The sequence below is a fragment of the Pleurodeles waltl genome, chromosome 6, assembly GCF_031143425.1.
Source record: "Pleurodeles waltl isolate 20211129_DDA chromosome 6, aPleWal1.hap1.20221129, whole genome shotgun sequence".
In the NCBI taxonomy this organism is placed as follows: domain Eukaryota; kingdom Metazoa; phylum Chordata; class Amphibia; order Caudata; family Salamandridae; genus Pleurodeles; species Pleurodeles waltl.
The window spans coordinates 689246130-689272860 of record NC_090445.1 but is presented as its reverse complement, the minus strand read 5'-3'; the positions used below and the strand labels follow the sequence as shown (position 1 = coordinate 689272860).

The window sequence follows — 26731 nt, the reverse complement described above, 5'->3', positions numbered from 1 at the left end:
CTGAATGTTTTAGTGTGTGGCAGTGCGGTATAACCCAAGCAATGTTGTAATCAATCTTTCTACCCTTTTTTCTTTTCTCGATTACATGTTGCAGTGTGCGTCAACGCTGTCTGGAGGAACAAAAGCGAAGAAGGCAAAGAGCGACCAAAAAAATTAGCACCTATATTGGGACCTTCCTGCTCTGTTTTGCACCATATGTCATTACAAGGTGAGTTGAACGTCACAGTCTGAATCCCCTGCCTTTGTTCCTGCTGAATCAAGTGCCTCAGCAACCCCTGAATCTAGTTGCACATCTCCCCTGGATCCAGTGTTTGAGCGCATCATGGATCCAATGCCAAAACCAAACATGCTCCTGAACCCCTTGTCCACTCCCTAAAACACCTTAATCCTGAGACTATTATCTGCCCATTGCCCTTTGATTTGTAGTTCATCTTGTGTAACAAATTGCCAAATGGCCCTGCTGCTCATAAATGTTGTCTAAATGCTATTCACAACCTATATTATACTGCCACATAAAAACGGGACTCCCTTTGTTCAGTAGCTTTGAGTCAATGCCTCACTTTAATCTCCGCTGTCAGGACTATGGATGTCAAAATCAATTGGGATCCTAGTGTGTCCTCCAAGATTAACCTTTCTACCCCTATCACTTGCTGAGGATGAGATATAGCCGTGCCAGGCATTACTGGCTCACTAACTCGCTTTGCTTAGGCATATCCAAATTCAAAGTCAGCATTTTCTGTTCATTCAAAACTTAAGAGCCACACTATTTCTGAATTCTGCTAAACTCTGTCGTGGCAAACCACATCTCTGTCAACTTCATTGACTCTTTTCCTAGGCCAAGGACACCTTAAACATGTACAAAAGTGGTGTGAAGTTCTGCAGAAAGGAATGGTACCACTGGGCAAGGTCATGCAGGTCAGACCCTCAGGCTGCAAGAGCTATCCCTTTCATGATGCACTGAACTTCACCAACCAAAGTGTCATGCTTCATCACCAGCTTATGCTCCATGTTGGAAAAGTGGTGCAATATCCAATGGGCCCCGTAACTGGGACTTTGATGGAGATCCTTTGTCAGGATTTGTTTTCCAACTGGGCCAGAAGCGCATGCCTTTGCTTGTCTGGAGCAGGTTGGTGTATGGTAGATTGGGAAGAATTTAAAATTCTTTGGATTTCAAAGTATCATTTATTCATTTAGTTATTTATTTGTTTATTTATTTATTAATTCCTGGAAATAACCCATCTCTAGATTAAAGACTTGAACTCATAGGGCATAATGGGTCCCAGGGTTTAATTACGTGGTCAACATGTTTCTTGTCATTATTGCCCAAAAGGAGTCAGTGGCAATTCATTAGAGCTTACCCAACCCTAACCTAAGTCAAAGGGGACTCAATATAGACAAATTGTGCTGTGTGTCAAGTAGAAAAGATTTAGACTTACGTCTATTGTGTGTGGTCCCCTACTGTGAACTTCCATTTCTTGAATGGAAAAATCTGAAAAAGAAATTACACAGCCAAAAGTAAAAACATTTAGATGCACATATATTACACCATATTGGAGACTGAGTGTAGTATAAGCCCTTTGGCAGTATGTTGTTAAACACCAAATAAAACATGCATTTAGTGAGTCTAAATGACTTATTCAAAGCATACTTCTCACAGTGGTGGAGGTGGATTCCTCCCAACTCTTTGTGTATCAAAAATTATTATAAGTGAGTCTTGGGTTAGCTTATCATCACTATAGTTGGTCGGGCCCCCGTGGGACATGGACATGAGGACATAGGACACCCTTTGCAGATATCTTAAATAATAACAGAAGCATTTCCGTATATATTAAGCATCTTTGGAAGAAAATGAGTCTATTCCATTAGTGATATATGCAGAGCCAGTCACCATTTAGTTGCCAGATGAGACTGTGCCTGCTTTTTGCTTACCTGTGTCCACAATCTCAAATGTTAGTTTAGCAGGTGGGTTGGGATCTTTTTGAAGTAGGCATTGATGCCAGTAACAAGCACTCGTTTATCAAGCTTGTGTCTACATCACTGGGAATTCGTGGGCTTGGCTGCATCAATGTCATCAGATGTCCATGGATGTAGCTTCCATCTTGGTTGTGAATCACCAAATGGTCTACATTAAGCTCAACTTTGATACTTTTGGTTGCCCTCTGCTAAGAAAGGCCGATATTACAGATTTGTTAATTGCTCATAAATATTTATATTAGCATTTAAAGTACACACATCCAGTGACAGAATGAATGTGTAAATCACCCTTAAAGCCAATATTGAACTAACAAAGATATTCTGCCTATTTACTGCTTGTGCAGGTGTATATAGTAAACATATATCTAGTGTCAAGGCAGATGTGCAATCACATGACATTGTTGTGAAATCATGTGTATTTTTTATTCAAAAGAGGCTGCTCATTTTAGAAGGTTTATTGTCCAGAGACTGGTATTATATGCCTTGGTCCTTGGTTATGGAGGGTTTTGTAGGCATGGGTCAGGAGCTTGAAGTGGCATATTTTCTGGATCTGGTGCCAATGGAGGTACTTCAGGCTCTGGATGATGTGGGTTCTCTTTGGCAGGTTGAGGATCAGTCTTCCAGTAGCGTTTTGGATCATCTGTAGTCTTTGAATGACTTCGGTGGTGGTGCCTGCATAGAGTGCGTTGTTATAGTCCAATCGGCTGGTGATGAGGGCCTGCTTCACTGTCTTTCTCATGCTGTTGGGGAGCCACTTAAAGATCTTGCGGAGTGTGTTGAAGCAGGCTGAGGAAATGTCGTTGACCTGGCATTTCATGAGAGTTCGCTGTTGAGAATGATGGAGAGGTTGTGCCCATGGTCTTTTAGTGTGGGGGTGGGTCTGAGCATTGCTGGCCACCAGGAGTCATTCCAGAGGGTTGAGTGTCTGCTGAAGATCGGAACCTCCATTTTGTCCATGTTGAGCTTCAGGCAGTTGTCCCTCATCCAGGAAGATACGTTCTCCATACCGTTGTGGAAGTTGGTCTTTGTCTTGGTAGGGTCTGTTCAGAGCAAGAGTATGAACTGCCTGTCATCAGCATAGGAGATGATGTTGATGTATGATCTCACAACGTCTGTGAGTGGCGTCATGTAGATGTTGAAGAGTATTTGGCTTACGGAGGAGCCTTGGGGAAATTCTGCAGATGGTGTGCTTGACCTGTGAGGTGAAGAGGTGAGGCAGACTCTCTGGGTGCATTCTATGAGGAAGGATTCCATCTATCTGAGCACATCGTCTGTAATTCCAATCTTGCATAGTCCATTGATCAGTGTTTGGTGGGAGAAGGTGTCAAAGGCAGTGGAGAGATCGAATAGGATCAGGGCGGCTGGTTTTCCTCTTTCGAGCAGGGCACGGAATGCTATCTGTTGCAGCTATTAGAGCTGTCTCAGGGCTGTCATTGACTCTGAAGCCTGATTGGGAGTGGTCTAGCAGGTTGTTTCTATCCCGGTGTTCAGAGAGTTGGAGTTTGATGGCCTTCTCCAGGACCTTGGCAGTAAATAGGAGTAGAGAGATTGGCTGGTAGTTCTGGAGCTCGCTGGAGTCTGCAGAGGGCTTCTTGAGGAGGTGTCTGATCTCTGCATGTTTCCAGGCTTCTGTAAAAGTTGCTGTGGTTAATGAGGCATCGAGGATTGTGGTGAGCTGGCAGATGACCTTGTTTCTTCCAAGGTTGTAGTTGCTGTGGGGGCAGAGGTCGGTGTGTTCTCCCCAGTGGATGGAGCTCATGAGTGTGATTGCGTTAGGTGTGCTGAGTTGTCCCCATGTGGTGTGCGGGCGGTCGGTGGTGGAGGTTGATGGGATGCTGGGGAGGTCAAAGGGTTGGGGATCGAAGTTACTGTAGATGATTTCTATCTTGTTGTGGAAGTGGTCTGTGAGGGCATCTGAGAGTTTTTGTGAGGGGGGAATGGTGTTTTCGATGGCTGATGGGCAGGCAAACTCTCTGACAATAGTGAAGAGTTCCTCTGTTTGGTTGGTAATGTTCTCGATCCGGTGGGTCAGGGCCTCTTTTTTTATGGCTTTTGCCTGACGTGGTAGTCATTGAGGGCCGTTTTGAAGCTGGCTCAGTCTGCGTGGTTCTTGCTGGTGTGCCATCTTCTTTCCAGTTGTTTGCATCTGTGTCTTGTTTTGCTGCATTCTGGGGTGAACCTGCTGGCTTTTTTGATGGTTCCGTAGGTCGTGCCTGGTTAGGTCAAGGTGACCAGGTTGGATGCGCTAATGATACAGTTGTTAAAGTTCTGTACTGCCTGATCCAAGTTGGTGGGGACGGTGAGCTGTGAGGTGCTAAAGGTGTTGGTTCATTGTTGCTGAGTGACCTTGGTCCAGCCACAGGAGTGGGCACTGTGGCAGACGGGGTAGTGCGTAGGGATCCGGCAAAGGTGAAGTGGTCGATGTAGTGGTCCAACCAGGTGAGTTCCGTGGTGTGGCTGTAGATGATTCTGTTGCTGGATGTGAAGATGGGGTCCCGCGTGTGTCCTGCTTTGTGCATGGGCGGATGACCAGCAGCTTGAGGCCAATGTTGGCCAGTCTTTCCAGTGGGTCAGTGGTGTTGGTGTTGTGGGGTTGTCCAGGTGGTAGATGAGGTCTCCCAGGAAGACGTAGTGTGCGGATTAAGTGGTAAGCAGGGTGATGAATTCAGTAATGACGTCGCTGAGGATGGTTCTTGGTCCTGGTGATCTGAATGCAAGGGTGCCTTTGGAGGTGGTGTTGTCATCAGCTTGGAGCTGGAAGTTCATGTGTTCCATGATGGATGTGTTTTGTCATTAGTGTTGGCGCAGGTGATTGATTCCTTGTGTATGATGGTGATGCCTCCTCCATGCCTATTGGTGTGATCACAGTGTTTCATTTTGTACCAGGAGGGTGTTGCCACAGCAATGTCCAGGGCCGAGGCTGGGGTGAGACAGGTTTCTGTGATGAGGGTTACATCAGGAGCGAGGGTAGAGATGGTATCCAAGGCTTTGGTTGCATGTTTGCAGGGTGATCTGGTGTTGAACAGGATGCACCTGAGTTGTTCCAAGGCCATCTTGATCGGCAGGGATGGAAAAGCGTTAGTGGCAGTGATGGTGGTCAGTCATAGTGTGGAGGAGTATCAGCAGTGGGTGCAGGTAAATGGTCCCACTGTCTGGAGGAGTGATGCGAGGCAGCAGTTGTTGTTGTGTCCCAGGTCAAGAGAATCGAGATCCACGGAGGAGTATCTTTGGGGGTGAGTAGGGCCAGGGTTCCTGGTACTGGGCATGGTACCAGCGCGGACAGGCACAGGGGGCCTTGAGCTTGGTGCGCCAGCAGCGTGCCTGCTGCGCAGATGCACAACAACCTCCATAAGTAGTCCTGGGAGGTGGGAGGAGCTGACAGGGAGACAGAGGGCGGCAGTTGGGGATAGAAAAAATTGTGGGAAAAAACAAACATGTACAGGCAAAAACAGGGCAAAGCATGGAGGCAAAACAAAACGGGGCAACTAAAGATCCAGAAAAACAAAACTATAATTACTCTTTACAAAAAAAAACACTTTACAAAAAACAATTACAGTGACAGCAATTGCAGCAATTGCAGCAATTACACAAGGCGGTGAGTCAGTCCAGCTGGACCGGGGGATCAAATAGGCGGCCTTGAGTGGGCAGCAGACACAAGGAGCAAGGCAAAGGAAGTGGGTAGATTACTGAGATCAGGGTCAGAGGCTACTCATAGGTACTACTGGGAGGTGGAAGAGGCTGGCAGGGAGGCGGGAGGGAAAAAACACGGGGGGAAAAACACAGGAAAATGGACAAACAAAGCACAGGCAACAACAGGGCACAGCAAGGAGGCAAAACAGAACAGGGCAACTAAGGATCCAGAAAAACTAGACTACATTTACACTTTACAAATAAAATACTTTACAAAATGAACAATTAACATGACAACAATTACAGCAATTAAAAAAGGTGGTGAGGCAGTCCAGACGGATCGCAGGATCGATCCGGCGGCTTCGTGTGGTGCTGCTGGGCAGAGGCAGCGGGGCAGAGCACTGAGAATGGGGTCAGAGCCTTGTTACTGTGGGTAGCCCACAGCTGGTGGTGATAGATCCTATTCTGATCTCTTTTGTTGTCTTGTATGTACATGTTGGTCCCTCAAGTTTGTTGATCACTCAAATGCGAAAAGAGATCTAGGCCCTTTAAAGTTTCCACTGCTTAGAATTTTCCAGTTTTTGTTAATGATTTCCTTTATTTCATTAAAAGCTGGAATGAATGTTGTGACGTAGGTACATTTTTCTGAGTGTGATTTAAGGAAAGTCACCAAACGGATTCTCGGTTATATATTTCCTCTTCTTCCTGCTCTTTGTAGGACTGTTTCTGGGTATAGTTGTTTCCTTAACCTATTAGACTGGTCCTGTGCTTCTTCATCATAGGTGTCAGTTCTGCACAATTCCTGCACCGACATAAGAATTGTCCGTGTGGCAGACTTATACAGAGTGCTCTTGGGTGATGGCTTTCAAAGAGTAGGAGGTTGTTAAGGATTATTTGTTTATGGTATGTCTTGGTACTCAACCTGGATGTGGATTATTAAGTCTAAGAAATAGATATGGGAATCAGAACTTGTGAAAGAACATTTTAGAATTTTAAAAATGCATCTTGACAGTTTGACCAGCTAAAAAGACATTTGTGCTGTTTTTTCTTCTTCCTGGAGATGACCAAAACATTGTTGATATACCTGTGCCATAGAATCATATCATTTTTGAATGGATTTGTGTCTGAAAATATGAAATTCGTTTGAAAGTTGTGTATGCTTAAACATGCCAGACTTGGGGCAAAGATACTCCCCATGGAGGTTCCTTGGGTTGGAAGATATAAACCCAGATTTACAAACATTTTGTGTTGCGTTTGCTTTACATTGTAAATGCATATCTGACACAAAATCCTTTTTGGTATTTAGAAAGTGAAGCAAAAACAAAAGTAATGCAATACAGCATATTGCTCTGTTTTGTTTTACTTTGCATATGGGAGGCATTGCATTGGTGGTGCATTAGTGTTCCTCTGCGAACACCCATGGATTTTGATGCAAACCCATATCTGCAAAGACATGTAGACATGAATTAACACCAAAATCCTCCTCCTCCATGAGGCTGGGCTAGCAAAAAGAAATGTCTTTGGTTCTCCTTGTTATTTTTTCTATGCATATGTGCTGCATCCTGAGGCACACACACAAAGGAATAGACTCAAAGGATAGATTATGTGCAGGAAATCTATTCTGACCAAAATCGGACACCCTTGCACTATGGCACAAGGATGCCTAAGTAGAAACTACACAGCACAAATGGTAGCAGTACATGGAGAGAGAAGAACGTCATCATGTTTTGAAGATATGATACATTTCTGCTCTCTCTATGTGATGCAAAGCAGTGCAGCAATTTTGCTTGCTGTGCTGCATTGTGCCAGTTGGTGGTAAATTTAGCCCATAATGTATCGTCAAACTGGTCCTGAGGAAATCCAGGGGTACTCCCCGAATGAAACACGTGTTGACGGACAAACAAGTGAACGATTATACATTAATTTGATTATTGTTGGTGGAGATCATATGATGGATATACAAGTGAACAATTTTGTTTAAACTTCAAATACATTTTAGTTTTTTTGGTTCTGGGATTTTCAATTGGATTACAGAACAAAGTTTGGAAAGACTTATATAATTTGTGACCGGAGATCGTTGGAATTGGGAATCCGTTTTAAAACATCCAAGAATGAACTTGAAACTGAGACTTCTCTTGTAATAAATTGTTATCTGAAACTTGGATAAGGACATTAATTTGATTGTAATATAGCTGTTCAATTACTTTTTGTATGTGTACACACTGTTTAATTATTGTTTTACACATGTGCAGATATACATTGTTAGCTTTCCTTCCAACCTTGCAATATTAGACGCCCTTTCCTTAGCACTTCGGTTTCAGGTGCCCCAGTTGGCTTCCCCCCTTAGACAGATGAAAATGTGATGTGTTACTGGCAGAATCATTTGCAAATGGGGTAACAACCTCCCTACACTGATTTTGTGATGCCACTCATGTCTCTCAGGTAACTTGCACTATCCACAAATGTGCCCAGAATTCTTCCATTTCAGGACAGTTGATCTTATGGTTGACTGCCTATGGTGGCTTCTCGAGTTTAACCTGTTCATGCCTTCTCTGTCTAAGATACATCTCCTTCCACTAAGTCCCTCAAGAGCTCCAACTTGAGGGCTGGAGCTACATTTCCCACTGAGAACTACTGACAAAGTCATGTTTCCTCAAACATTTGACAGCAATGCACTACCTTATCAAGTTCCTGAGCTATATAAACCCTAATGACTATAGTGAACCTATGTTAAGTAGCAACTCAAAAACTACAGCTCATTTGCCTTAACAAAGCCCAGGCTGGATAGTCAAAGATTGTTAGCCTGTATAACCATCTCTTGATGCAATCTCATATCTGAGTTGCCCCCACAAGGATTATTTTGTTGGACTATATCTCAACTGATTTGCAGGGACCAGAATAACATTTCACAGCTCCACATTTTTTACTTTTATGTCTGATTGGAATTCATTTAGACTTAGCAAAGAAGTTAAATCTCAGTAAATTTGTTTTTCACCTACATTTCCAACACCCTGTTAGGAGGTGGGGAAGCAAAGCCTCAACTAGCATTGTTAGTTTAATGCCTTGAGCCGGTGGCCTGTCCTATCGCTGAGCTGTCAGATCACAGTGTCAATCAGCCTGCTCTATTTAGGGGATTCATTTTCCCCGCCATGCAAAGCTGTCATGAGTAAGGGAAATGCAAAAAGGCTCCATGCATAGGGAGAAAAGTCCCTGCACATCAGGACAATTGTGTTTGTTTTATTTTCAGTAAAAAAAAAAAGCTCTGCACTTATTTCTCCCACTCGACAAAGGATCAGAGCATTCAATGGAGCTGCTACTGATTTGACCCTAGTGAAGGCAGCAATAGACATTCCTGCCTAGGAGGGATCGTTAATTATGACAGGTGGTCCCCCACTAGGAGAAGGCCATAGCGTCTACTCTCCTGGTCTGGATGCCGGTTCTAAATGACTCTCTTAGTCAAGGACTAGGGCTGTGTGACGCTTAGTAACATTGTTGACTTTTTACTTCTTTGGCAGGTTTGGCATCTAGAAGGGATGAAACAATAAAAAATTAACTGAAAGCTGAAAAACAGGCCCAGTATTTGAGCTGTAAAATTGCTGATGCTGAGCAGGCTCATGAGCAGACACCTCTTCAATGACAGGCTCAGTGTGTTCTGACGAGTCATTTACGTTTCGCTCTACACTGTCAGGAGCCTATGTCAAGTCAAGAAAGGGGAATTGCATGGCTCGTAAGTCACAGTGGTGAAAGTTCTTCCATGCAGCTGGATGCTACATAGGACTTCTAGGCAGAAGGAATACCCAATGGGTGATGCCAAAGTTAGCCTCTGGCAAAGCCGGAACACTTCACCCTTCTTATACCTCTACCAATGACTACGGAGGCAGTGGTGTGGCATCCTAGTTCTTGGGGCCAGAGTATACCCATACAATCCTTGTAAATCACAGCTGGATCAACCCTGCTGAGTTTTTATGTCCGTAATATAAATAATAAGTTCCTTGTACCTGAGATATCCTCGTGCTGCTATTTATCACTTGTTTCTTAACAAACAGAAAATATTCTGACAGTAGCAATGCATTGTAACAGGGCGCCCCGGGCGCCGGTTCTTTGTCGGAGCGAACGACCGCCGGGGGATACCCCGGGGGCACCCGAGGGATTCCTGACGTGATGACGTCCAACGTCATCCGTCAGACAAAAACAGGAAGGACGGCCGACGGAGGAGAAGCGCCGCGCGACACAGAGAGAGACGCCGACGTCAGGGAGAGCCGGAGAGACGAACGCCACGGACCGCCAAGAGAGAAGGGAAACCCCGCCGTGGACGAGGAACAACGGACGGAGAGCGGAAACCCTTGGGCGCCTCCCGCCCCTGCCGAGACGAAGTCGGGAGATCCCCTACAAGCCGGCCGCGTCCCTGGAGGGGCGAGGCCAAGTCAGGTACGAGCGTACCGGGGCTGGGACTGGGGTTCTGGGTGGTTGGCTGGGTTTAAGGGGGCTAAGAAGGGAGGGCTGAGGTCGTGTAGGGAAGGGGAGCCAATTTGAACAGGACCACAGTTAACTGAAGAATAACCACACAAGGACCGTACCCAGACCAGTGAATAAAACTGTAAGGGGGTCACAGAAAGGGCACAACGAAAGGAAGTCACAAGAGAAAAGTAACCCCACATTCCTCCACCTCCACAGAACCCCCCCCCTCTCACTCCTTACTAACCCCAATTAACCGTATATAAATAATTTTCCCCACTTACCTGTTCCTTTCTCCTTCTTTGTTTTGGGAAATCCTGGGGCCATGAGAGCCGGGTGAACAAGACCTCTCCCTCCGAACCGGACCAAGCCGTCCCGGGAACACCAAGGAACCCTGAAAAGAAAAGGGATCTATATTAGTTTTGGACTTGGAATATAATAGTTTGGCGGAAAAGCTAGTGCTACAATCCCAACGAACAAGAAAATAAACGTACTACACCCTTAAGTGCCGCGTCTGTCACCTTCTTCCAATATCCCCTCGACTCGGGATAAAAGACCCCGTCACATGCATCCAGACATCTGAGACCTGAGTAGTTCTCTGTTTTAGTTCTATTCGACTGCCAATTTCTGAGTTACAGCTGGAATGATTCTCTGCACTCGTTGTGAGGCACTCATCGGTTTTTCTTTGAGGGAACGAGTGTCAGACATATTACAACTGGATTCTTAAGACCAGAATACGTCTCAGAGTTGTACTTTACATTTGCTTTCAACCCTATAGCAGCTTTGAGTCAGTAATGCTACATTCTGAGTTAGTAAGACTGGGGTAACTATTTGTACTTCATAAAAATCACATTTCTGTTGCCCTTGCAGAATCTCTTTTACCCAGAATATTGCAACAAGGCCACGTAAACTGCAATAACAGATTGTAGTCTAATTTCTGGGTCTGACCTGGTGAACAAAGCATTTTTCTGCACATAATGTATACAACATCTGGGTCAACACGGTGGTAACAATAGTAGAATAACTTCAATAAGTAGAACGGAAGTGTAAACCCTTGGGATGTAGTGCCACCACGTTCTTTCTGTGATGTGGGTGGCATACAGATAAACCCTTATTGTACCATCATAATTGTCTTCTCTCTGGCAGTGATCTGCCATTCCCTCACCCCTCAGGTAACTCTATAGATTCAGATGATAAAAACCTGGAGCATTTAAGACAGGCTCGTAGCTCTCCATGGTGCTGAATTTTCGTGGGTTGACATTGATCAATTATACTCAATGAGAAATCTTTGAGGAAAAGGACAACAGAATAAACATGAACAAATCCGAAGTTTCTGCGCTATCTAGGTATGGCAGGAGAATTCAGGTTCTCTCTATTGTTTTCCTTTTAGCATCACTTTCAATGCAAGTTGCTTATCAATGTATAATTCCTTTTTCAAGTGAGGACAGCTTATGGACATCCAAACATAATGAGTATGATTTTCAGCTGTGTTATACTGTATTTAGTTCAACCTTAACTTTACCTTCCATGAGCCAGAGCCCGACGGCTTGAGTCACCTACCTACGGGCTATAAGGAGGGTTTGAAGGCAATCTCTTGTCTCAGACCAAGTATCCAGCATTGCTGTCCACAGGGAACTCAAGCAACCGCATCTTTAAAACTACTACAACGCCTCAACAACTTCAGGATCCGGAACAAAGCCTGATGGACTGCGAGTGCCTTCTTTAATGTCATCATTTGAAGACTCTACCTGTAGACAGGTACTCTTCGGAGCCTTCACTATTTCCTACTACTATGGATAGGTGTTGTTTTGGAATGGGTTGTTCATACTTTTTCTGTTCTGCCCTGTCTAAGGCCATATTGAGAACATAGCTGAAGGATCTCGTGAATCTTCGGAATGTTGTATTTAGTCCACACTGAATGAAAACTACATATGAAACTTTTTTCACATACTCACCTGTATTTAAAAGAACACAGCTATACTGTACAACTACCTCATGTACACACTGCACCAGAAACAAAGTCTCTCATTCCACATTCATATGTTGATCCAGTACTGCATACATTTCCTTTAAAGTGTGGTTGCTTTTACAAATACGAATCCCTTACCTAGATCTTATCAAGAAGTGTCAATAGATTGGGTACCGGAACGTCAGAAGCAGCTCTTTTGTACCATATATACGCTCTGCTGCGCAATGTATAGTTCACTGGTATATCTCTATATGGTGTGTGTGCTTGTGTTTTTTTGAATTCCTAACTATAGTGATAGATTGTTTTTTTGGTGACCTTTTCTAAATACCAGGGCATAGTAGATAATGTTATGTTGTTATCTTATGCTATGCTATGCAGTCAGATTTATTGCAAGGGTGAGGGGACGAGGAGATAATGTAGAATGTAAAGTCCTTTTTCTGACAGAACATGTAGTTGCTTTACTGGGACAATAACACAGCTAAAGGCTGCTAATGAGGCCATGATGCATAATCATCTCTCACTCTTAACTCATAAATAACAAGCCAACTCTTTTATAGTTATTTAAATATACACATTATCACATCACATGTGATTTAGTCACTTAAAAAGACACGTTTTAAGTTTACCAACCCAACTTACCACCCGTTTGTTATTAAATAGTCACACTTTGAATGATTTCTACCTTCAATTATGTGTGTATGTGTGTATGTTTGTATGTATATGGTATTTCTATTGCAAAGACCTAGCCAAAAGGCAGAGAAGTGCTGTACAGGGTGAAAGACAAACATATACAGGCAAACAGTGATGTGAGAGGCAGCTGAGTTGTGTGCTATTAATGCATTGTTGTTAGAAATGGGGTTTCTGGTTGGCTAGGGTGTGCACCTAAGCCAGGCAGAACCCACCCACTCTAGTCAGGGCAAGGGAGTTACACGTCCAAGATAACTCCGCCTCACCCCCTTGGTAGCTTGGCATGTGCAGTCAGGCCTAACCCGGAGGCAATGTGTAAAGCATTTGCACAGCACACACAACACATGTGACGCAAGATGTACACTACAAAGTAAACACAACACTGAGCTATGTAAAAATAAACTGTATTTCACAAAACATAATTATACCAAACATTACACATTGCTACCTTAGCAGTTGTCAGAACATTACACAAGTTACTAATACTCTGCGAGAATAAGCAGTTGTCACAATGGAACACGTACGTACTCAGGATTCTGCAACATAAGGAGTAGTCAGGAATCACACGGAATAAATGCACTTGTCATAGAAAATATCATAAAAGGCCTCTATCAGGAACATTTATAAAATGATAAGTCATGAGAAAGTAAACATACATCAGCCTAGTATGCCCATTACAGGAACATGTAGCCAATACATACCATTAGAAATGTAACCCTGGAGCATACCACCCTCCCAGTGTCCCCAAAAGTACCTTATATTTGTGGAACAAGGCACTCCTAGTGCCTGGAAGGTCGTGGTAGGGCCCTTCGGTGCTCTTATGCACTCAAAGGGGGGCTGCGCGTAGTTTCTAGGGGAGAGGGGCAGTCAGAACCCTCTCTGATGTACGTAACGGGCCCGTCCTGGAGCCCGTGATCTCTGTGGGGCAAGGCAGCCCATCAAAAGCAACGGGGGCGAAAGGAAGGGGCCTCCGGTGAAGCCTCCCTTCCCTGTTCCTTAAAAAGAATGCCCGGCTAAAAATAGGAGCGTCCCGCTTCTATGGCAGTAACCGGGGGTAGGGGAGGATGTCCCCCTCGCCTCCCCTGAGTCCTGCTCCTCTGATGAGGTCCCTCTCCCTCCTAGGGCCGCTGCCGTACACTCGCCCGATGTGGTGCGCAAGTGCTTTCTGCAGCTTCCGGGCTGCAGCGGTGATCTGGCCCACAGTAGAGGTCGACTGGTGGCCCGGGGGCGCTCTATGGAGCGAGCCGTGCCCCGGGGGTACCATTAGGAGCACGCTTACTCCGGTTACCTTTTCTTTCTGTCCTGGGGGCACTGGGGAGCACGCAGCACTCGTGCTTCCTCTGGAAAATTCCCCTGTACTTATACTAAGTTTGCAGTGTCTTTGTCAATGAGAAGGAGAGGGGGATCCAATCAGTTACAACTGGTTCTGGGAGTGCCCCTTCTCTCCTCCAGCACAGGCTTCAAACATCAGTGGGGGGTAATGAACCCCATTGTGCGATGCCAGGGCACAGCCTTTACAAATGCAGGTGTGCCCCGCCTCTTCTTTCTCTCAACCCAGGAAGACTATACAATATGTAGTTGCACCTCCGTGACATCTCCACCCTCCCTGTGTACGGGCTGTCTTTAAAGTAAGCACAAAGCCCCAACTGTCTCTCAGTCTGCCCAGACATGGATTGGAGTCAAGCTGCAAAAACACCAGAGTCATAAGCACAGATAAATGCGCACTTTCTAGAAGTGGCATTTCTGTAATATTAAAAAATATACCTACACCAGTAAGCAGCATTTCTTATCACTGTCACAACCATACCAAACATGCCTACGGTACTCCTCATAAATCAGACAATACCCCTTACACATAAGGCAGGGCATTTCTAATGTAATCCTATGAGAAGGTGGCACTCACAGCAGTGAGACACCAAGTTAGGCAGTTTGTCACTACCAGGACAGGCCACGCAACCTGGCACATGTCCTGCCTTCTACATACATGGCACCCTGCCCATAGGGCTAGCTAGGGCGTACAGTAGGGGTGACTTACATGTAGTAAAAGGGGAGTTCTGGGCCTGGCAAGTAACTTTAGATGCCAGGTCCCTGTGGCAGAAAACTGCGCACACAGGCCCTGCGCTAGCAGGCCTGAGATAGGTTTGACAGGCTACTTCAGTGGGTGGCACAAGCAGCTCTGCAGGCCCACTAGTAGCAATTTACAGGCCCTGAGTATAGGGATACCACTTTACAAGGGACTTATAGGTAAATTAAATATGCCAATTAGGTATAAGCCAATCATATCAATTTTACAAGGGAGAGCACATGCACTTTAGCACTGATTAGCAGTGAAAAAGGGCTCAGAGTCATAATGTCAGAAAAATAAGGAGGCAAAGGCAAAAAGTCTGGGGAATAACCCTGTAAAAGGCCCAGGTCCAACAATTGTAATGTAGCATTTTTTAAAGTGGTAGGTCTTCAACGTTTTCCGAAATTGGAGCAGTGTAGGGGAGGTCCTGATGGAAAAGAAAAAGTGGTATCAGATCCTAGGTGTATAAATAAATTAATACGTCCTGCTGCCATCACACGTGAAAATGAAATGGGTGATTTTTCACAAGTGAAATTACTTCTAAATGTTCTTCTTACATTTCTTTTTAAGGATATTTATTTTAGGTATTTTATATTTATTAACCCAGTCAGGAAGTAGCTTGATCCTGGGGTATTGATTACACGCCTTGTTTGCCATGTGACACCTGTTTTTACTACATCACAAAAGGTTGATCCTGACTTTACATGTCACTAGTATCAGTCAGTTGTTTAAAATACATAGAGTGTCATGAAAGCACAACGCTTTTATAATAATCATTCCTTAACTCAGTGGTTTTCAAACTTGTTCCATCTCTTAATGTAATATGAGTGCACGTGGCATCATTGTGGACTGCTGATGCGAGCTGATCACTTCAGCTACGTTTCTAAGGGCCAGATGTAGGAAGAGAAAAATTTGCAACTTGCAAATTGCGAGTCATACCGACTCGCAAATTGCAACTCGCAAAAGTGCATGCAGAAAGGTGTCTCAGACACCTTCTGCGACTCGCTATGGGGTCGCAAAGACCCACCTCATTAATATTTATGAGGTGGGTCGCAAATTGCGACCCCATAGTGAGTCCCTGCACTCACAGGGATGGTAGCCTGCAGAGACAGCAGACCTCTATGTCTGTGACTGCTTTTTTTAATAAAGCAGTTTTTTTTTTTTTATTGCAGCCCGTTTTCCTTAAAGGAAAACGAGTTGCAATTCAAAAAAATAATGAAACAATTTGGTTTAATTTTTTCAGAGTAGGCAGTGGTCCATTGGACCACTGCCTGCTGTGAAAAAATATTTTCAGCGACATTCACAAAGGGGAAGGAGTCCCATTGGGACCCCTTCCCGTTTGCGAATGCGTTACCACCCACTTGAAGTGGGTGGTAACTGCGAGTAGGTTTGCGACCGCTTTTGCGGTCACAAAGCAACTCAGCATCGCAATGCAGTAGCAAATAGGAAGGGAACACCCCTTCCTATTTGCGAGTCGGAATCACATTTTGCGAGTGGGTACCGACTCGCAAAATGTGACTCTGCATCGCGATGGCCGTTTTGCATGTTGCAAACTGCGTTTTTCGCAGTTTGCGACATGCAAAACGGTTGCTACATCTGGCCCTAAGACTCGTGTGCCCTTCTCAGAGTGTGATGCATTGACTTTCTAGGGCGTGCTTGTTTCCTCATTGCCGTACGCTCCTGAACCTGAATAGTCGTGCTATAGACCTGGTTGGTGATTGTCTCATACGTTGGTGGTTTTGGTTTACAGGACCAGAGGCCGTGTTTGTGTGGTTTCTTTCTTTCATTTTATCATTATAGGCTGTATGTTTAAAAGGAAGGTTCTCCCATCCCTTTTCAAGCGTTGTTTGGCGAGTTTCTAAGTGCAAGCGTGCTTTTAGATCTATAGTTGAAGGGGCTGTACAGTTGTGTTGCCCCAATCTGTGCAGTGACATGATGGAATTGCAGATCTTTACCTTGTTTATTAGGTTTGCTGGGTGGGCAGGGCCAGTGATTGCATCTGTGTTGCGGAATCATGGCGCAGAACACTGCCTTCTGGCTTTTTACCTGTAGTACTGGTAAGTGCGCTACGTATTTACTTTGTTGACAGTTATCATGCCAATAATTGAGTTTGTTTTGTGTTGTCTGCAGCTAACATTCCACCCCCTCCCCATGCCCCGTCACATCCTTTTTTTCTTGGCCTGTGTGCATAGCATCCCTGGGGAAGGGAGGGGGCTGCGGATCACAGCGCTATGTGGAGAGAGAGAGATCCTAATGGATACTGATGAGAGGCACAGCGCGAGAGAGGACGGAGGAGTAAACAGGAGGGGCGGGGATAGGAGAGAGGAAGCTGTATGGAGAAAGAGGAAAGCAGGGGGAGGGGCGGTAGAGCTAATCTTAGAGTGCCTGTAATGTATGCCCATCTCTGAATCTGGTTCATCTCTGCGAGGAGGAGGGTGGAAGAGGATGCTCAGAATAGCACATTGCAACTTCTGCTATAACAATGGAAGGAGAAACTGCCTGGTGTTTCCAGCTGTAGTACATCCTCTGTCCGAGAGACATGGCCAAGCAGGGGGCCAAGTGGAGCCGACAGAGGTGAGGTCGAAAGTCCAGGAACTGCTGGGTCAGAGGAGGTGCAGTAGCCAACAGTGTGTGTCTGTGTGTCCGAACTCAGGAGCAGAACAGAGGTAACAGAGGTGACAGGGGTCTCAGAGTCAGCCAGAGCTGGAAGAAAGGGATGCTGTACTATAAGAAATGGAGTGATTAGTTGAGGGGGTGAGAGCCCCACTCAAGTAATAAACACAATCCCTGCAAGGGTGAATCACTAAAGACACTAAATAAACCTGTTTTTAACCATCTGGTAGCTTGGCACAAACGAAGTCAGGCTTAACTTCGAGGCAACGTCGAAATAATTTATGCAAAACTCAAACAGTAATAGAGTTAAGACACAGTACAAATATAATTCCAGGCCAATTTAGAAAAATTAAGTACATTTTCATAAATAAAATGACAACAAAACAACAATCAGCATAACCAAATATATGAGTTTTTAAAGTTTTCAGGTGAAAATAGTGCCAAAAAGAGCAAAGCTCCACTCAACCGTACCTGGTTGTGCGGGACGAGGAAAAAGTCACCAGATAAAACTGACCGTAATGGGGCATGGGTCGGGTACAGAGACAAGGTTCATTCCACTGAAGACAAACATACGAAAAGAGTGTTAGAATGTTCCCCCCCCAAAAAAAAAAATATATATACATAAATATATATACAAACCCAAACCCAAATCCATTCTTCATTCAGTCCATTCAGAATATTTGAGCCAGTGTCTGTTATGCACAACATTTTTATTCTTCAAAAAAAGAAATTCTCAGCCCAGGCCAACATGTTTCATTAAAGCAAACCGGACTTCTTCAGGGATCCAATTAATAATGATTGAATAACAATCCTTGATCTCACCATATTGGAGGGTTCATACTGCCTGCATGTTATCAACTCCTCAATGCAAGAAAAATCAGTTCAAATCCGCTGCTCTCTCAAAAAATGTGACATTGCATGTCCTGCAAATTCAGCTAAAAAGCAAAACAACAATCCCACTGAAGAGTTACCTTCTCAAGTCCACATGAGGAGTTGACATTCATGTCAGCGGGGTTTGCAAGGAGGTCACTGTTGTAGTGCAAAGAGCAGTCAAAATTGGTCTTTTGCATTGGCGCTTGACGTGGAATGTCACTGTTGGCTCGAAGACCTTTGTGTTGGTGGTCATTACCAACAGTCGCTGTCGACACAAAAAATCAGGTGCAACTTGAGCTTCGTATTGACGACTGTCACTGTGTCTTGGCATGAAGAGGTCACTTCACAGTCGCGAGGAGCTTGACATTTCTGTATCTTCCCCTTGAGTACAGGGGGAGTACACTGTAATGCTAACCAAGGGTGCCAGATCTGAGGAGCACCTCTTGGGGATTAAGACTAGGCCTGAGTGGAATTTCATTTACGCCACTGTAATCAGAGTAATTCCAGTAATTCTTGTGAGAAAGCAGGGCTGATTGCAGCAGCACCCTAACTTTTTACCCCCATTTTTCACTTTATGCTGGTGTTTTCCTGACTCTAATGGTACCCTGGGTACTGATAACCAGTCCCAGAGCCTGTGCTCTGTGTAAAATCAGTATGCAAATTAGGCTAATTATAATTGGCAAAGTCAACCTACCTATAAGTCCCTAGTATATGGTAGGGTATGTTGGTTTAGGGCCCCCCGCATAGGTAGTGCCCCTATAGATGCACTGCTGGGGTGCCCGCTGCCATTTTAAAGGCAGGCCTGCCTTGCTGGCTGCTTTTAAATTAAAGTTACATGCAAATTCAACTTTGGCATTAAAAGTAGTTCCAAAGTCTTAAACTACCTTATTTTTACATATTTCACCCCTAAGGTGTGCCCTATGTGCCCCTAGGGCTGGGTGCCATGTAACTATAAGCAGGGACCTTATAAAAATAGTTTTATAAGCCCTGGTGAGGTAAAACAACCAAATGTGTCTTTCCCTCATTGTAGTGAATGGCTTTCATAGGCTAGAATGGGGAGACTTTATTTTAATTTTAAAAGTCCCCTCAAGTAACAGATACCAACAAGCTTGCTATCAAATTTATTGTTGTAATAAATCCCACAACTTCCAGTTGTGGGATTTAATATAACTTGTTCAGGTAAGGAGTTTTAAACTTTACCTGAAAAGTTGCCAACTTCCGCCCTGCAGTGTTTTTACTGCTTTGCTCTGATTGGCCAGTCTCTGGCAGCCTTGCCGGGCTGCCTGGATGAGGTGTGAAGTGGCCTGGCTCAACACAAAGAGATGTGCGTGGGGGAGGAGATCTCCCCTTAGCAGATGGGGAAGAAGGAAAGGGGGAGGGCTGCCAAACTGGTGCACAAAGGCAGGGAAGGACATTTTGGAGCAACCCAGCAACACCCTCACATCATGCAAACCCAGACAATTAGGTGCCCCCTTGATTAGATTAGGAGAGGGGTGTGTTTAGGATTTTTAGCCATACCAGTGGGTGAGCTCAGCCAGATGTAACCTCCAAAAATCACTTTCAGCCATGATGGATTTTTGAGGAATGTTGCTACCTGGGATTGATTTTTGCCACACTTCCCAGGAAGAGGCCATCACAGGGGGAAGGACCTTGTCCCTGATTGGAGAACCAGGACCCCCCTGTTTTTCACCCAGGAGCAAGGATAAAACTGGCAGACCTGCATCCACACCTCAGATCCCTATCAGATTCCAACAAGGAAGAACTACAGAAGAAGAAGGACTGCCCTGCTGGACCCATGATTTGCACCTGGACACTGCACTCTGGAGGTCTGCACCAGCTGCACACTTGGGCTTCACCACAAGAAGGACTTTGCCTGGCTTCAAATGGTTCAAGGAGGGACTTCCTGTTTGCTACAGGTGAAGACTTGCTAACCAGAGTCCCCCGCACCAACTCCTGAAGAAACTGATCAGCTGACCACTGCCCAGTGGCCAAAAAGGAGTTTGTACCAGGTGCATTCTGGGAGTTGTAGTCCACACTCTCAAGGAGCATCTCAGAGCTTCTGGAACCTTGGGCTGAGCTGTGGACCTCAAAAGACCCTTAAAGGAACATCTGGAAGAAGATCCAGAAGTTTTGAGAACATTTGAAAAAAAGCTCCATAAAGAGACCGACCCGCCGTGGCAACTCTAGCCGGCTTACCTCAACCGTGACCTGGCCTGACTTTGAGGTTCATCCCAGTGAAGAAAATCTCCAAAGAAGTGACTAAGTCCGAATGTAGGAAGTTGACCGGGACCTCCCAGGCACGGTATCCGAAGAAGACTCCAAGGACGTCGGATCAACATTCAGGTTTGCCCCAGTCGAAGGATTTTCACCTCGAAAAATTACTACGTCCGAAGGTAAAAAACTACACTGAGGGCTCCCACGACGCGTATCCGAGGAAGAGTTCCAGTAGGTCGGATTGGACTGGCGACTGGGTCCAGCTGAAAAAAATCTCCAGAAAAACGACTAAGTCCTAAGGTAAACTTTTGACCGAGGCCTCCCGCGGGCTGTAGCCGAGCCAGTCGGCCTTAAACTTTGACTTTGCCCCAGTCGAAGTGCGACCAGATGACCAGATTGGCACATTTTGTTTCTAGGTGCTGAAAAAACATTAATTCTTTAGAAATTCATATCTCAGGTTCTCCTTATCCAATTGTATTCATTTTGGTGTCATTGTAAAGCTAAAAACAGTTTCCATTGTTATAAATTGATTTTGGATTTTTAAACTGTTTCCTGGGTTTTATTTAATTACTGTTTTGTGATATTTTAATGCTTTACGCAATGTCTCCTAAGTTAAGCCTTGTCGCTTGTTGCCAAGCTACCAAGTGTTGAGCTAGGTTTAATTTACTGAGACCTAACTGGACCTAAGTGGAGTTTACTGGCCTATTGCTAAGTGTGGGTACTTACCTGCCCTTACCAATAACCCATTTTCCAACAATTCTGATTTACACTTTGGTGCTGAATTACCAATAATAATGTGATTACACCCACTCGAGTAATTAGGAGTAATGTGGGGTAGAAAATCTTACAGCGAGAGCATATTTAACAAACACAAGCATTGTACCACTTGCAAATCATGTTGTTTTGCATTTAGTGCTATTTTGTGGTGCACAATGCATCCTCCTGTCCATTTTCCAGTAAGAAAATATTACTAAATGCTAGGAGTAAGTTGGGAGGAAATAGTACCCAAGCCCAAGTGCATATTTAGTAAGTGTAAGCAGCTGCTTGTAGTCGCTTTCCATGTTCTCTTGCAATTAGAGCTATTTCTCAATGCAAAATGCATACCTGCATGCATTTTGAGGACAAAAGGGCATTTTTGTGGCAAGGAAATAGCGCTAAGTGCAGAATTACTCTTCTTGAGAATTCCACATACATCCTCGGAATGTTTGTGTAATTCTGCATGTTTACTCTATATGGAATAACATGAGTTATGCCACTCCTAATGGAGATTCACTCCAGCGGAGGCCAGCAGCAGGGCCTAGACTGGACCAGGCTGGTCCAGTTGGTGCTGGTCAGCTGGGCAGTTGCAGGAAGGCCTCTGGAAGCTTATTGTGTCCCTTTTGCTCAACTTCCACTTTCTGGAGAGTCTTGGTTCAAGGCAAGCATGCCCAATATTCCTTCTTCAGACAGCATGGTAGTCTTTTTTTCTGAATGTTCCACAGTGGCATTATAAAAGGTTCTGAAGGTGCTACTTTTATCCCCAGTGCCAGCCTGTGGGTGGGAGATGCACCTTTGTTCAATCTTCCTGCTCTCTTGGGTTTGGCTCAAGATCTGTCTAGGATCAGGAAGATGGTGGTAAAGGTTAGATGCTACCATTTGAAGTTGAGCAAGTCTGAGTGCACCCACCCCGGATATCCTCCAGAGGAGGTGAACATTCTGATCCACACTTAAGGTGTCTTTGTCTTCATGTGTGGAAGGAATACACAAAACACCACATTAGAGCCATTCACAGACATGTGACCCAGATGATTGGTAGAAAGGCACCTTTGGTTTTGGCAGAGATATACCAACTTCCTTAAAGTGACATGCTCAGAATGCTACTTAAAATCCATCTTTACCACTAACGTTTTTTTTTACTTTGCAATTAATTTGAGTGAAAGTAGCATTTCTCTATTTAGTTCCAAACTGAAGTTATCACTTATTAAATGTAATACAGTAAGCTAGTGTTAGTCTATTGGAGAGATAGCCTTACAACAAGGAAAAATACTTTAGATGTTTTTCCCTGTCAGGAAATGTAAAACTTAAGAACACATATCCTACTTTTTAAATACCATGCACCCTGACCTATGAGCCTTTAAGGCCGAACTTAGGGGTGGCATAATGATTAAAAAGGAAGGCTTAGGGCTAGAAAAAGGTTTATTTATCTATGTTGAGATAGCACTTTAAAACTGCACTATAGACTGCAGGGGCAGGTCTAAGACATTTTACTATGCTACTTTACTGGGTGGCATTATTGGTATTGATGCACACTGGTATGAGTTAATTTATTTGCAGGCCCTGGGCACATGTACTACCATATACTAGTGGCTTATATGCAAATTAAATGTACCAATCAGGTGTAGGCCAATTGTACCATGTCTTAGTGAGAACACATATCCTACTTTTTAAATACCATCTGTAACTGACCTATGAGCCTTTAGGGCCTATCTTGAGGGTGACTTATTTATTAAAAAGGAAGGTGTAGGCCTAGCTAAAGGTTTATTTAGATATGTCGAGATAGCACTTTAAAACTTCACTACAGACTGCAGGGGCAGGCCTAAGACATGTTTTGCAATGCTACAAAGTGGATGGCATAATGGGTACTGATGCACACTGGTACGAGGTAATTTATTTGCAGGCCCTGGGTATATGTAATACCATATACTAGTGGCAAGCAAATTAAATATACCAATCAGGTGTAAGCCAATATTTTACCATGTCTTAGTGAGAAAGTACAAACACTTTACCACTGGTTAGCCGGGGTAAGGTGCAACGAGTCTTAAAACACAACCAAAAATGAACTCAGCAAAAACAGGCGATGAAGACAAAACAGTCTGGAAAGTACCACACCAATGATGTCAGATCCAACATTTACTAAAAGAGGGACTAGCGATAGCTGGGAAATCCAGGGAGAGAGGATAGCCTGTGCTTCAGAGACTAATGGGGTTCATCTCAGAGAGTTGAGGAACCCAGAAAAGAATTTGGGACTAGAGGAGAGGTAAGAACTGAGTCTCCAATGATTTTTCAGAGTGCCTCCTTTTAGGGAGTTCTGGGAAGCAGACTTCAAAGACAGGTGTGCAGTGACAATGTCTGGCCAAAAAGTATGATTGTTTCAGTTGAGAACAGAAGCTTAGGGGTAGAGGAGGAGATGTAGGACATAAGGGCCTGTGTACAACTGAAGTCTTACGTTTAAAGCAGAGCTGGAAAATAAGGCTCTCAGATGATAACTGAGTACTGAGGGTCTAGGGAGTGCTATGTTATGAGAGTCACAAGTGAGAGGCTGATAGTAAGTGTCCATGGAGAGTTCGGGACAGCTTGTTGGAAAGTGGAAGATCAAGGAGCTTCAAGAAAAATAGAGGCAGAGCGTCACAAATGGGCTTTTAGTGTCTCAGATGGGACATGGGAAATGAGGGACTCAGAACTGACAAAATGGGAATCCAGGGGGAAACTGGAAAATGTGTTTCTAGGACCAATGACCACAGAAAAGAGCAGGAGAATGAAGGTTGCACAGTGGTGTGTAGAAGCACAAGACACGAACAAGAACAATGTAGTCACTTCACATGAGCGCCAACAGTTAGGCCGCCTGTTGGACCTGGCCCTTTTTGCAGGGTCATCTCCAAACTTTTTGCCTCCTTCCTCCTATTTGTCTTGACCTGTTATTGTTGGCTTTTGAACTCTGAGCACTTTACCACTGCTAACCAGTGCTAAAGTGCATATGCTATCTGTGTAACTTCTAACTGTAAATTCGACTTGGCAAATATACCAACTTGCCAGGCCTAACCTTTCCCTTTTCCCTACATGTAAGACACCCTTAAGACAGGCCCTAGGTAGCCCCACGCGCAGGGTACAGTGTATGGTTATGGTAGGACATGTACTAATGTGTTTTATATCTCCTTACAGTGAAATACTGCCAAATTCGGTTTTTACTGTTGCAAGGTTTACCTGGGGGCTGCCTTTAAACATGATTACAGTGTAGATTCCCTTTGGGAGCAGATAGACATGTGGAGTTTGGGACCTCTGAACTCACAATTTAAAAATACATCTTTTAGTAAAGTGGGTTTTAAGATTGTGTGTTTGAAAATGCCACTTTTAGGAAGTGGGCATTTTCTTGCTTGAACCATTTTTGTGACTCTGCCTGTTTGTGGGGTCCCTCTCTGGGTTAGTTTGACAGTTGGGCTGTTTGCACCTCCCTCCAGACAGTGACACAAAGGGGACTGGGTGTAGCCTTCATATTATGTTGACCCATCTGTGCTAGGAGGGAGGTGAGGAGTGGTCACTCACACCTGAAAGGGCTGTGCCTGCCCTCACACAATGCAGACTCCAACCCCCTGGTGGGTGTCTGAGGCCTTGCCTGGGCAAGACAGGATTTCACAAACAAGTGAGACTTTTCCTTTGGAGTAAGCCTACTTCAAAGGCCAAAATGGGTATAAGATGAGGACCCAAAACCACAGACTTTAGACACTTCTTGGGGTAGACGCTCTACCTCACAGACACTTCTGGACAAGAAACCTGCTGGTGAAGAATCCCTGAACCAGACCTGCCAAGAGGAACTGCCTGACTGCCCAAAGGACTCACTGGGACTGCTTTTCTGACAAGGACTGCTGCCTTGCTGTTGCCCTCCTGTCTTGCTGCTCCCTGGCTGTGCTGATAAGTGCTCTCCAAGGGCTTGGATAGAGCTTGCCTCCTGTTCCCTGAAGTCTCAGGACTAAAAAAACGTCACTCCTGCAACAGGACTCCATGTGCAGTGACGCAGCCCAACTTCCAGAGAGAAATCGACGCAGCTCTTGCAGTGCGGGAGAAATTTCCATGCAACGCCCACTGGATCGACCCAGCGCTTGTGACTTTGCTCCGCAAGCCCAGGATTCCACACACAGTCCCCAGGGCACCAGAAAACCCACAACCCGAAGAGGAACCAAGTTTGCATGCCAGAAAAAAAAACGCAAAGCCTTCTCATGCATGAAAAATAAAGTTGGTGTGCGAATGGGCAAAACCGCCGCACACTTCCCCGTTTTCCACGCATCACTTCCTCTGCGGTCCCTTGCGGAGATTTTGAACATGAACCAGGTACTTTGTGCTTGCAAGAGACCTTTATTGTTTTTAAGAGACATTTATTTGTTTTGCAAAGACTTAAGACACTTTATATCACTTTTCAGTGATATCTCAACATTTGCTTATTGTATCTTTAATCGTTTTGACCTGCATCTTATCAGATAAATATTATATATTTTTCTAAACACTGTGTGGTGTATTTTTGTGGTGCTTTATGGAGTTATTGTATGAGTTATTGCACAAATACTGTACACATTGCCTTCTAAGTTAAGCCTGACTGCTCAGTGGCATGCTACCAGAGGGTGGGCACAGGATAATTTGGATTGTGTGAGACATACCCTGACTGGAGTGAGGGTCCTTGCGTGGACAGGGGGTAACCTGACTGACAACCAAAGACCCCATTTCTAACACTGCCATTTTAAAATAAGTGACAGGGTGAGGGGAGCCGTGTGCAGACACACAAAAGAGAGACAGGGAAAGGGAGTGAAAAGAGAAATAAGGGAAGTCCTGACAACATGATACAGAATTACAGTGTACAACATATTCTCTCAAATATTGAGTGATTTAGTCCATAGCATAGTTCTTGAATGGTAAGGGGGCACAACTCTTCTCTTTGAACACACTTCACAACTGGGAGCTTTCACACTGCCTTATGTACAAGTATTCATCAGGTGTCCAACCTCAGAGACCCTGCTGGAAAGCCATAAATCCATTTTGTGCAGTTCCATCTTAAGCATTGATGGAAACAGTCCTACTGAGCGCGATGGATGAGATGCGAAGGAGGGTAGATAGCGATCAGTCTGTAGTATTAATTCTGCTTCATTTGTTGGCAGCATTTGACACGATTAACCACAACACCCTGCTTGCTAGATAAGTATCTCTGAGTGTTGGTGGCACCCTGTTAAACTGGGAAAAAATCTATTTGGAGGTTCGCTGCCAGCCATTGCTCTGCCTCCCTATTGTTCAGACTTTAGGTACATCCAACATAGAGTACCACAAGGATCAGCACCTAGACCGGTTTTATTTAATATGTACATGAACCATTTTGTTTTTTAAATAAAAACAAATAATATCTCCATGATTAACTATGTTGATGATACACAACTGTGTGTTTTAACAAAAATCAGCATGATATGATAACCTCCTTCCAGACCTGTCTGATCGATATTGTAAAATGTATGAAC

General features: G+C 44.5%; 1 protein-coding gene across 2 annotated transcripts in view; it reads left to right on the top strand.

Annotated features, from left to right (window-relative positions):
- GPR26 (G protein-coupled receptor 26) overlaps positions 1 to 26731 on the top strand; it is a 287674-nt gene that overhangs the window by 147346 nt on the left and 113597 nt on the right. For both annotated transcript variants that reach the window (XM_069239136.1, XM_069239135.1), the window contains exon 2: positions 95 to 208. In XM_069239136.1, coding sequence (XP_069095237.1) covers positions 95 to 208 — 114 coding nt within the window. The remainder of the gene's footprint in view (positions 1 to 94; positions 209 to 26731) is intronic.